The 13,597-nt window shown below is 31.6% G+C and overlaps 1 protein-coding gene across 1 annotated transcript in view; it reads left to right on the forward strand.

Annotated features, from left to right (window-relative positions):
- Positions 1–13,597, forward strand: part of LOC127727795 (mucin-16-like) — a 198,982-nt gene that overhangs the window by 176,143 nt on the left and 9,242 nt on the right. The window contains exons 113-126 of the mRNA XM_052234911.1: positions 419–550; positions 878–949; positions 1,149–1,429; positions 1,582–1,723; positions 1,988–2,119; positions 2,448–2,519; positions 4,288–4,568; positions 4,721–4,862; positions 5,127–5,258; positions 5,587–5,658; positions 7,427–7,707; positions 9,430–9,571; positions 12,975–13,106; positions 13,435–13,506. Coding sequence (XP_052090871.1) covers positions 419–550; positions 878–949; positions 1,149–1,429; positions 1,582–1,723; positions 1,988–2,119; positions 2,448–2,519; positions 4,288–4,568; positions 4,721–4,862; positions 5,127–5,258; positions 5,587–5,658; positions 7,427–7,707; positions 9,430–9,571; positions 12,975–13,106; positions 13,435–13,506 — 2,085 coding nt within the window. The remainder of the gene's footprint in view (positions 1–418; positions 551–877; positions 950–1,148; positions 1,430–1,581; positions 1,724–1,987; positions 2,120–2,447; positions 2,520–4,287; positions 4,569–4,720; positions 4,863–5,126; positions 5,259–5,586; positions 5,659–7,426; positions 7,708–9,429; positions 9,572–12,974; positions 13,107–13,434; positions 13,507–13,597) is intronic.

Raw genomic sequence — 13,597 nt, forward strand, 5'->3', positions numbered from 1 at the left:
TCCATTTTGTAGGTTAAAGTAGGCGAAAAGGCTACAAGCATTGGAACTAAGCCTGATGTGAGAAAGGTTACTGTAATTGTTACACCTGAAGACAAAGAAGATTCTTACAGACCTGTACAGCTCCAACTAAGCGTCGATGCCTGTTTTGAAGTCAGTAAGTAGAAAAAGACCACAGTAGTTTTAGCTGCAGCAATATGTAATGTATGTAGTAACAGTTGTATAAATGAGATGTATTGTGAAGATTTTATGTGTGCCTTGTTGAAATAAAACTATGAGTACTTAATTTGGTTTGGTAAAGTTCTTTCATGTTAATCTGTTTTTTGTTAAAACCTGCTCATGGCGGGTGTTTGATTTGTCCTTGTTACAATTGAGTTGTTTGCTGTTAATAATAGATAAACTCCTTTTCCTTCTTTTTTAGCTTCTACGCCAATTCCAAGTACAACAACAGTTCCACAAAAAGTATCATCAGCAGTAATCACTACAGCCGAGGTTACACCCACACCTACAGCTACACCAACATTAATAAGTGAATCTACCACAACATTGAAAGGTAATGGATTTGAATTGTATTCCTTTTCTGAATGAAAGTAGCAGATTTGATGTATATTTATGTAAAATACTACAAAACCTGAATGACCGCCTGCTTTTATTCTTCATTTGAAAAGACATTTAACGAAGTTTATGAAAGATACATTTGTTGAATATTATTTTAGAATAAGGAAAGATAATACATGTGTTGAGTATTATAATGCAAAAAGGAAAGGAATTCATGTGTTGAATATCATTATGCAAAAAGGAAAGATGATACATTTTTTTGAATATTATTCAAATATTATTTTGTTTGACGTATTTGTATTTTTAAAAATTTTTGTCATAGGATCAACTGGAAAAGAGACAACAGCAACTCAAGTACCAATTACAAGTCCCTCTCCTGGTATTTCAAGTACGAGTAAGAATGATAATTGATTTTTTGATTAGTTGTTTCGTTTCTCTCATGTTAACGAGTTAAGAAAATATTTTTTAGAAAATTCATTGAATGAAATGCAAATATTTTTTCAAGAATAGCAATGTTAATGGAAAAATGGTATTTATAGAACCAGTACAGTATATGTTAAAAGTGGTTATAACGTGACATGTTTGTTTTTTAGAGATATCGACAACCACGCCCGTTTGTGAAATAACAGATGGAATGGATTCAATAACAACAATACCTTCAACAGAAATTACAACTAATGACAAGAAGGCAGATATTGAAAATCTGCGACCTTCCTCTAAGACACCTTTTAAAAGCTCCGAAGACAAATTGGTTATAGAGTACGTGCCTACGAAGACAAGACCAATAGCCAATGTTGAACTGGTTTCTACTGATAATATCAAGACGTATACAGTAAAATTCTTTAATGTTGACGGAACTGTAACGACGAGAAAGGTTTGTATGACTTGCACAACATCGTTAAATTTAAACTTATCAATTTTATTGTTTCTGCTTGAAAAAGAAAATGTGACTGCTTTTTATTCGGAACATGAAACAAGGACGATTTTGCAATGTTAACTTTGAAACTTATATTTTCCATTATGTAGGTTAAAGTAGGCGAAAAGGCTACAAGCATTGGAACTAAGCCTGATGTGAAAAAGGTTACTGTAATTGTTACACCTGATGACAAAGAAGATTCTTACAGACCTGTACAGCTCCAACTAAGCGTCCATGCCTGTTTTGAAGTCAGTAAGTAGAAAAAGACCACAGTAGTTTTAACTGCAGCAATATGTAATGTATGTAGTAACAGTTGTATAAATGAGATGTATTGTGAAGATTTTATGTGTGCCTTGTTGAAATAAAACTATGAGTACTTAATTTGGTTTGGTAAAGTTCTTTCATGTTAATCTGTTTTTTTTTAAAACCTGCTTGTGGCGGGTGTTTGATTTGTCCTTGTTACAAATGAGTTGTTTGCTGTTAATAATAGATAAACTCCTTTTCCTTCTTTTTTAGCTTCTACGCCAATTCCAAGTACAACAACAGTTCCACAAAAAGTATCATCAGCAGTTATCACTACAGCCGAGGTTACACCCACACCTACAGCTACACCCACAATAATAAGTGAATCTACCACAACATTGAAAGGTAATGGATTTGAATTGTATTCCTTTTCTGAATGAAAGTAGCAGATTTGATGTATATTTATGTAAAATACTACAAAACCAGAATGACCTCCTGTTGTTATTCTTCATTTGAAAAGACATTTAACGAAGTTTATGAAAGATACATTTGTTGAATATTATTTTAGAATAAGGAAAGATAATACATGTGTTGAATATTATAATGCAAAAAGGAAAGGTGATTCATGTGTTGAATATCATTATGCAAAAAGGAAAGATGATATATTTTTTTGAATATTATTCAATTATTATTTTTTTTGATATATTTGTATTTTTAAACATTTTTGTCATAGGATCAACTGGAAAGGAGACAACAGCAACTCAAGTACCAATTACAAGTCCCTCTCCTGGTATTTCAAGTACAAGTAAGAATGATAATTGATTTTTTATTAGTTGTTTTGTTTCTCTCTTGTTAACGAATTCAGAAAATATTTTTTGGAAAATTCATTGAATGAAATGCAAATATTTTTTCAAGAATACCAATGTTAATGCAAAAATGGTATTTATAGAACCAGTACAGTATATGTTAAAAGTGGTTATAACGTGACATGTTTGTTTTTTAGAGATATCGACAACCACGCCCGTTTGTGAAATAACAGATGGAATGGATTCAATAACAACAATACCTTCAACAGAAATTACAACTAATGACAAGAAAGCAGATATTGAAAATCTGCGACCTTCCTCTAAGACACCTTTTAAAAGCTCTGAAGAAAAATTGGTTATAGAGTACGTGCCTACGAAGACAAGACCAATAGCCAATGTTGAATTGGTTTCTACTGATAATATCAAGACGTATACAGTACAATTCTTTAATGCAGACGGAACTGTAACGACGAGAAAGGTTTGTATGACTTGCACAAAATCTTCAAGTTTAAACTTATCAATTTTATTGATTGTTCTTGAAAAAGAAAATGTGACTGCTGCTTATTCGGAACATGAAACAAGGACAATTTTGCTATGTTAACTTTGAAACTTTTATTTTCCATTTTGTAGGTTAAAGTAGGCGAAAAGGCTACAAGCATTGGAACTAAGCCTGATGTGAGAAAGGTTACTGTAATTGTTACACCTGATGGCAAAGAAGATTTTTACAGACCTGTACGGCTCCAACTAAGCGTCGATGCCTGTTTTGAAGTCAGTAAGTAGAAAAAGACCACAGTAGTTTTAACTGCAGCAATATGTAATGTATGTAGTAACAGTTGTATAAATGAGATGTATTGTGAAGATTTTATGTGTGCCTTGTTGAAATAAAACTATGAGTACTTAATTTGGTTTGGTAAAGTTCTTTCATGTTAATCTGTTTTTTTTTAAAACCTGCTTGTGGCGGGTGTTTGATTTGTCCTTGTTACAAATGAGTTGTTTGCTGTTAATAATAGATAAACTCCTTTTCCTTCTTTTTTAGCTTCTACGCCAATTCCAAGTACAACAACAGTTCCACAAAAAGTATCATCAGCAGTTATCACTGCAGCCGAGGTTACACCCACACCTACAGCTACACCAACAATAATAAGTGAATCTACCACAACATTGAAAGGTAATGGATTTGAATTGTATTCCTTTTCTGAATGAAAGTAGCAGATTTGATGTATATTTATGTAAAATACTACAAAACCAGAATGACCGCCTGCTTTTATTCTTCATTTGAAAAGACATTTAACGAAGTTTATGAAAGATACATTTGTTGAATATTATTTTAGAATAAGGAAAGATAATACATGTGTTGAGTATTATAATACAAAAAGGAAAGGTGATTCATGTGTTGAATATCATTATGCAAAAAGGAAAGATGATACATTTTTTTAAATATTATTCAAATATTATTTTGTTTGACGTATTTGTATTTTTAAAAATTTTTGTCATAGGATCAACTGGAAAAGAGACAACAGCAACTCAAGTACCAATTACAAGTCCCTCTCCTGGTATTTCAAGTACAAGTAAGAATGATAATTGATTTTTTATTAGTTGTTTCGTTTCTCTCATGTTAACGAATTAAGAAAATATTTTTTTGAAAATTCATTGAATGAAATGCAAATATTTTTTCAAGAATAGCAATGTTAATGGAAAAATGGTATTTATAGAACCAGTACAGTATATGTTAAAAGTGGTTATAACGTGACATGTTTGTTTTTTTAGAGATATCGACAACCACGCCCGTTTGTGAAATAACAGATGGAATGGATTCAATAACAACAATACCTTCAACAGAAATTACAACTAATGACAAGAAAGCAGATATTGAAAATCTGCGACCTTCCTCTAAGACACCTTTTAAAAGCTCTGAAGAAAAATTGGTTATAGAGTACGTGCCTACGAAGACAAGACCAATAGCCAATGTTGAACTGGTTTCTACTGATAATATCAAGACGTATACAGTAAAATTCTTTAATGTTGACGGAACTGTAACGACGAGAAAGGTTTGTATGACTTGCACAACATCGTTAAGTTTAAACTTATCAATTTTATTGTTTCTGCTTGAAAAAGAAAATGTGACTGCTTTTTATTCGGAACATGAAACAAGGACGATTTTGCAATGTTAACTTTGAAACTTATATTTTCCATTATGTAGGTTAAAGTAGGCGAAAAGGCTACAAGCATTGGAACTAAGCCTGATGTGAAAAAGGTTACTGTAATTGTTACACCTGATGACAAAGAAGATTCTTACAGACCTGTACAGCTCCAACTAAGCGTCCATGCCTGTTTTGAAGTCAGTAAGTAGAAAAAGACCACAGTAGTTTTAACTGCAGCAATATGTAATGTATGTAGTAACAGTTGTATAAATGAGATGTATTGTGAAGATTTTATGTGTGCCTTGTTGAAATAAAACTATGAGTACTTAATTTGGTTTGGTAAAGTTTTTTCATGTTAATCTGTTTTTTGTTAAAACCTGCTTGTGGCGGGTGTTTGATTTGTCCTTGTTACAAATGAGTTGTTTGCTGTTAATAATAGATAAACTCCTTTTCCTTCTTTTTTAGCTTCTACGCCAATTCCAAGTACAACAACAGTTCCACAAAAAGTATCATCAGCAGTTATCACTACAGCCGAGGTTACACCCACACCTACAGCTACACCCACAATAATAAGTGAATCTACTACAACATTGAAAGGTAATGGATTTGAATTGTATTCCTTTTCTGAATGAAAGTAGCAGATTTGATGTATATTTATGTAAAATACTACAAAACCAGAATGACCTCCTGTTGTTATTCTTCATTTGAAAAGACATTTAACGAAGTTTATGAAAGATACATGTGTTGAATATTATTTTAGAATAAGGAAAGATAAGACATGTGTTGAGTATTATAATGCAAAAAGGAAAGGTGATTCATGTGTTAAATATCATTATGCAAAAAGGAAAGATGATATATTTTTTTGAATATTATTCAATTATTATTTTGTTTGACGTATTTGTATTTTTAAAATTTTTTGTCATAGGATCAACTGGAAAGGAGACAACAGCAACTCAAGTACCAATTACAAGTCCCTCTCCTGGTATTTCAAGTACAAGTAAGAATGATAATTGATTTTTTATTAGTTGTTTTGTTTCTCTTTTGTTAACGAATTCAGAAAATATTTTTTGGAAAATTCATTGAATGAAATGCAAATATTTTTTCAAGAATACCAATGTTAATGCAAAAATTGTATTTATAGAACCAGTACAGTATATGTTAAAAGTGGTTATAACGTGACATGTTTGTTTTTTAGAGATATCGACAACCACGCCCGTTTGTGAAATAACAGATGGAATGGATTCAATAACAACAATACCTTCAACAGAAATTACAACTAATGACAAGAAAGCAGATATTGAAAATCTGCGACCTTCCTCTAAGACACCTTTTAAAAGCTCTGAAGAAAAATTGGTTATAGAGTACGTGCCTACGAAAACAAGACCAATAGCCAATGTTGAATTGGTTTCTACTGATAATATCAAGACGTATACAGTACAATTCTTTAATGCAGACGGAACTGTAACGACGAGAAAGGTTTGTATGACTTGCACAAAATCTTCAAGTTTAAACTTATCAATTTTATTGATTGTTCTTGAAAAAGAAAATGTGACTGCTGCTTATTCGGAACATGAAACAAGGACAATTTTGCTATGTTAACTTTGAAACTTATATTTTCCATTTTGTAGGTTAAAGTAGGCGAAAAGGCTACAAGCATTGGAACTAAGCCTGATGTGAGAAAGGTTACTGTAATTGTTACACCTGATGACAAAGAACATTTTTACAGACCTGTACAGCTCCAACTAAGCGTCGATGCCTGTTTTGAAGTCAGTAAGTAGAAAAAGACCACAGTAGTTTTAACTGCAGCAATATGTAATGTATGTAGTAACAGTTGTATAAATGAGATGTATTGTGAAGATTTTATGTGTGCCTTGTTGAAATAAAACTATGAGTACTTAATTTGGTTTGGTAAAGTTCTTTCATGTTAATCTGTTTTTTTTTTAAACCTGCTTGTGGCGGGTGTTTGATTTGTCCTTGTTACAAATGAGTTGTTTGCTGTTAATAATAGATAAACTCCTTTTCCTTCTTTTTTAGCTTCTACGCCAATTCCAAGTACAACAAAAGTTCCACAAAAAGTATCATCAGCAGTTATCACTGCAGCCGAGGTTACACCCACACCTACAGCTACACCAACAATAATAAGTGAATCTACCACAACATTGAAAGGTAATGGATTTGAATTGTATTCCTTTTCTGAATGAAAGTAGCAGATTTGATGTATATTTATGTAAAATACTACAAAACCAGAATGACCGCCTGCTTTTATTCTTCATTTGAAAAGACATTTAACGAAGTTTATGAAAGATACATTTGTTGAATATTATTTTAGAATAAGGAAAGATAATACATGTGTTGAGTATTATAATACAAAAAGGAAAGGTGATTCATGTGTTGAATATCATTATGCAAAAAGGAAAGATGATACATTTTTTTAAATATTATTCAAATATTATTTTGTTTGACGTATTTGTATTTTTAAAAATTTTTGTCATAGGATCAACTGGAAAAGAGACAACAGCAACTCAAGTACCAATTACAAGTCCCTCTCCTGGTATTTCAAGTACAAGTAAGAATGATAATTGATTTTTTATTAGTTGTTTCGTTTCTCTCATGTTAACGAATTAAGAAAATATTTTTTGGAAAATTCATTGAATGAAATGCAAATATTTTTTCAAGAATAGCAATGTTAATGGAAAAATGGTATTTATAGAACCAGTACAGTATATGTTAAAAGTGGTTATAACGTGACATGTTTGTTTTTTTAGAGATATCGACAACCACGCCCGTTTGTGAAATAACAGATGGAATGGATTCAATAACAACAATACCTTCAACAGAAATTACAACTAATGACAAGAAAGCAGATATTGAAAATCTGCGACCTTCCTCTAAGACACCTTTTAAAAGCTCTGAAGAAAAATTGGTTATAGAGTACGTGCCTACGAAGACAAGACCAATAGCCAATGTTGAACTGGTTTCTACTGATAATATCAAGACGTATACAGTAAAATTCTTTAATGTTGACGGAACTGTAACGACGAGAAAGGTTTGTATGACTTGCACAACATCGTTAAGTTTAAACTTATCAATTTTATTGTTTCTGCTTGAAAAAGAAAATGTGACTGCTTTTTATTCGGAACATGAAACAAGGACGATTTTGCAATGTTAACTTTGAAACTTATATTTTCCATTATGTAGGTTAAAGTAGGCGAAAAGGCTACAAGCATTGGAACTAAGCCTGATGTGAAAAAGGTTACTGTAATTGTTACACCTGATGACAAAGAAGATTCTTACAGACCTGTACAGCTCCAACTAAGCGTCCATGCCTGTTTTGAAGTCAGTAAGTAGAAAAAGACCACAGTAGTTTTAACTGCAGCAATATGTAATGTATGTAGTAACAGTTGTATAAATGAGATGTATTGTGAAGATTTTATGTGTGCCTTGTTGAAATAAAACTATGAGTACTTAATTTGGTTTGGTAAAGTTCTTTCATGTTAATCTGTTTTTTTTTAAAACCTGCTTGTGGCGGGTGTTTGATTTGTCCTTGTTACAAATGAGTTGTTTGCTGTTAATAATAGATAAACTCCTTTTCCTTCTTTTTTAGCTTCTACGCCAATTCCAAGTACAACAAAAGTTCCACAAAAAGTATCATCAGCAGTTATCACTGCAGCCGAGGTTACACCCACACCTACAGCTACACCAACAATAATAAGTGAATCTACCACAACATTGAAAGGTAATGGATTTGAATTGTATTCCTTTTCTGAATGAAAGTAGCAGATTTGATGTATATTTATGTAAAATACTACAAAACCAGAATGACCGCCTGCTTTTATTCTTCATTTGAAAAGACATTTAACGAAGTTTATGAAAGATACATTTGTTGAATATTATTTTAGAATAAGGAAAGATAATACATGTGTTGAGTATTATAATACAAAAAGGAAAGGTGATTCATGTGTTGAATATCATTATGCAAAAAGGAAAGATGATACATTTTTTTAAATATTATTCAAATATTATTTTGTTTGACGTATTTGTATTTTTAAAAATTTTTGTCATAGGATCAACTGGAAAAGAGACAACAGCAACTCAAGTACCAATTACAAGTCCCTCTCCTGGTATTTCAAGTACAAGTAAGAATGATAATTGATTTTTTATTAGTTGTTTCGTTTCTCTCATGTTAACGAATTAAGAAAATATTTTTTGGAAAATTCATTGAATGAAATGCAAATATTTTTTCAAGAATAGCAATGTTAATGGAAAAATGGTATTTATAGAACCAGTACAGTATATGTTAAAAGTGGTTATAACGTGACATGTTTGTTTTTTTAGAGATATCGACAACCACGCCCGTTTGTGAAATAACAGATGGAATGGATTCAATAACAACAATACCTTCAACAGAAATTACAACTAATGACAAGAAAGCAGATATTGAAAATCTGCGACCTTCCTCTAAGACACCTTTTAAAAGCTCTGAAGAAAAATTGGTTATAGAGTACGTGCCTACGAAGACAAGACCAATAGCCAATGTTGAACTGGTTTCTACTGATAATATCAAGACGTATACAGTAAAATTCTTTAATGTTGACGGAACTGTAACGACGAGAAAGGTTTGTATGACTTGCACAACATCGTTAAGTTTAAACTTATCAATTTTATTGTTTCTGCTTGAAAAAGAAAATGTGACTGCTTTTTATTCGGAACATGAAACAAGGACGATTTTGCAATGTTAACTTTGAAACTTATATTTTCCATTATGTAGGTTAAAGTAGGCGAAAAGGCTACAAGCATTGGAACTAAGCCTGATGTGAAAAAGGTTACTGTAATTGTTACACCTGATGACAAAGAAGATTCTTACAGACCTGTACAGCTCCAACTAAGCGTCCATGCCTGTTTTGAAGTCAGTAAGTAGAAAAAGACCACAGTAGTTTTAACTGCAGCAATATGTAATGTATGTAGTAACAGTTGTATAAATGAGATGTATTGTGAAGATTTTATGTGTGCCTTGTTGAAATAAAACTATGAGTACTTAATTTGGTTTGGTAAAGTTCTTTCATGTTAATCTGTTTTTTTTTAAAACCTGCTTGTGGCGGGTGTTTGATTTGTCCTTGTTACAAATGAGTTGTTTGCTGTTAATAATAGATAAACTCCTTTTCCTTCTTTTTTAGCTGCTACGCCAATTCCAAGTACAACAACAGTTCCACAAAAAGTATCATCAGCAGTTATCACTACAGCCGAGGTTACACCCACACCTACAGCTACACCCACAATAATAAGTGAATCTACCACAACATTGAAAGGTAATGGATTTGAATTGTATTCCTTTTCTGAATGAAAGTAGCAGATTTGATGTATATTTATGTAAAATACTACAAAACCTGAATGACCTCCTGTTGTTATTCTTCATTTGAAAAGACATTTAACGAAGTTTATGAAAGATACATTTGTTGAATATTATTTTAGAATAAGGAAAGATAATACATGTGTTGAATATTATAATGCAAAAAGGAAAGGTGATTCATGTGTTGAATATCATTATGCAAAAAGGAAAGATGATATATTTTTTTGAATATTATTCAAATATTATTTTGTTTGACGTATTTGTATTTTTAAAAATTTTTGTCATAGGATCAACTGGAAAAGAGACAACAGCAACTCAAGTACCAATTACAAGTCCCTCTCCTGGTATTTCAAGTACAAGTAAGAATGATAATTGATTTTTTATTAGTTGTTTCGTTTCTCTCATGTTAACGAATTAAGAAAATATTTTTTGGAAAATTCATTGAATGAAATGCAAATATTTTTTCAAGAATAGCAATGTTAATGGAAAAATGGTATTTATAGAACCAGTACAGTATATGTTAAAAGTGGTTATAACGTGACATGTTTGTTTTTTAGAGATATCGACAACCACGCCCGTTTGTGAAATAACAGATGGAATGGATTCAATAACAACAATACCTTCAACAGAAATTACAACTAATGACAAGAAGGCAGATATTGAAAATCTGCGACCTTCCTCTAAGACACCTTTTAAAAGCTCCGAAGAAAAATTGGTTATAGAGTACGTGCCTACGAAGACAAGACCAATAGCCAATGTTGAACTGGTTTCTACTGATAATATCAAGACGTATACAGTAAAATTCTTTAATGTTGACGGAACTGTAACGACGAGAAAGGTTTGTATGACTTGCACAAAATCTTTAAGTTTAAACTTATCAATTTTATTGATTCTGCTTGAAAAAGAAAATGTGACTGCTTTTTATTCGGAACATGAAACAAGGACGATTTTGCCATGTTAACTTTGAAACTTATATTTTCCATTATGTAGGTTAAAGTAGGCGAAAAGGCTACAAGCATTGGAACTAAGCCTGATGTGAAAAAGGTTACTGTAATTGTTACACCTGATGACAAAGAAGATTCTTACAGACCTGTACAGCTCCAACTAAGCGTCGATGCCTGTTTTGAAGTCAGTAAGTAGAAAAAGACCACAGTAGTTTTAACTGCAGCAATATGTAATGTATGTAGTAACAGTTGTATAAATGAGATGTATTGTGAAGATTTTATGTGTGCCTTGTTGAAATAAAACTATGAGTACTTAATTTGGTTTGGTAAAGTTCTTTCATGTTAATCTGTTTTTTGTTAAAACCTGCCTGTGGCGGGTGTTTGATTTGTTCTTGTTACAGATTAGTTGTTTGCTGTTAATAATAGATAAACTCCTTTTCCTTCTTTTTTAGCTTCTACGCCAATTCCAAGTACAACAACAGTTCCACAAAAAGTATCATCAGCAGTTATCACTACAGCCGTGGTTACACCCACACCTTCAGCTACACCCACAATAATAAGTGAATCTACCACAACATTGAAAGGTAATGGATTTGAATTGTATTCCTTTTCTGAATGAAAGTAGCAGATTTGATGTATATTTATGTAAAATACTACAAAACCAGAATGACCGCCTGCTGTTATTCTTCATTTGAAAAGACATTTAACAAAGTTTATGAAAGATACATGTGTTGAATATTATTTTAGAATAAGGAAAGATAAGACATGTGTTGAGTATTATAATGCAAAAAGGAAAGGTGATTCATGTGTTGAATATCATTATGCAAAAAGGAAAGATGATATATTTTTTTGAATATTATTCAATTATTATTTTTTTTGATATATTTGTATTTTTAAACATTTTTGTCATAGGATCAACTGGAAAGGAGACAACAGCAACTCAAGTACCAATTACAAGTCCCTCTCCTGGTATTTCAAGTACAAGTAAGAATGATAATTGATTTTTTATTAGTTGTTTTGTTTCTCTTTTGTTAACGAATTCAGAAAATATTTTTTGGAAAATTCATTGAATGAAATGCAAATATTTTTTCAAGAATACCAATGTTAATGCAAAAATGGTATTTATAGAACCAGTACAGTATATGTTAAAAGTGGTTATAACGTGACATGTTTGTTTTTTTAGAGATATCGACAACCACGCCCGTTTGTGAAATAACAGATGGAATGGATTCAATAACAACAATACCTTCAACAGAAATTACAACTAATGACAAGAAAGCAGATATTGAAAATCTGCGACTTTCCTCTAAGACACCTTTTAAAAGCTCTGAAGAAAAATTGGTTATAGAGTACGTGCCTACGAAGACAAGACCAATAGCCAATGTTGAATTGGTTTCTACTGATAATATCAAGACGTATACAGTACTATTCTTTAATGCAGACGGAACTGTAACGACGAGAAAGGTTTGTATGACTTGCACAAAATCTTCAAGTTTAAACTTATCAATTTTATTGATTGTTCTTGAAAAAGAAAATGTGACTGCTGCTTATTCGGAACATGAAACAAGGACAATTTTGCTATGTTAACTTTGAAACTTATATTTTCCATATTGTAGGTTAAAGTAGGCGAAAAGGCTACACGCATTGGAACAAAGCCTGATGTAAGAAAGGTTACTGTAATTGTTACACCTGATGACAAAGAAGATTCTTACAGACCTGTACAGCTCCAACTAAGCGTCGATGCCTGTTTTGAAGTCAGTAAGTAGAAAAAGACCACAGTAGTTTTAACTGCAGCAATATGTAATGTATGTAGTAACAGTTGTATAAATGAGATGTATTGTGAAGATTTTATGTGTGCCTTGTTGAAATAAAACTATGAGTACTTAATTTGGTTTGGTAAAGTTCTTTCATGTTAATCTGTTTTTTGATAAAACCTGCTTGTGGCATGTGTTTGATTTGTCCTTGTTACAAATGAGTTGTTTGCTGTTAATAATAGATAAACTCCTTTTCCTTCTTTTTTAGCTTCTACGCCAATTCCAAGTACAACAACAGTTCCACAAAAAGTATCATCAGTAGTTATCACTACAGCCGAGGTTACACCCACACCTACAGCTACACCCACAATAATAAGTGAATCTACCACAACATTGAAAGGTAATGGATTTGAATTGTATTCCTTTTCTGAATGAAAGTAGCAGATTTGATGTATATTTATGTAAAATACTACAAAACCAGAATGACCGCCTGTTGTTATTCTTCATTTGAAAAGACATTTAACGAAGTTTATGAAAGATACATTTGTTGAATATTATTTCAGAATAAGGAAAGATAATACATGTGTTGAATATTATAATGCAAAAAGGAAAGGTGATTCATGTGTTGAATATCATTATGCAAAAAGGAAAGATGATACATTTTTTTGAATATTTTTCAATTATTATTTTTGTTGATATATTTGTATTTTCAAACATTTTTGTCATAGGATCAACTGGAAAGGAGACAACAGCAACTCAAGTACCAATTACAAGTCCCTCTCCTGGTATTTCAAGTACAAGTAAGAATGATTATTGATTTTTTATTAGTTGTTTTGTTTCTCTTTTGTCAACGAATTCAGAAAATATTTTTTGGAAAATTCATTGAATGAA

Source organism: Mytilus californianus, unplaced genomic scaffold (genome assembly GCF_021869535.1).
Source record: "Mytilus californianus isolate M0D057914Y unplaced genomic scaffold, xbMytCali1.0.p SCAF_2, whole genome shotgun sequence".
In the NCBI taxonomy this organism is placed as follows: Eukaryota; Metazoa; Mollusca; class Bivalvia; order Mytilida; family Mytilidae; genus Mytilus; species Mytilus californianus.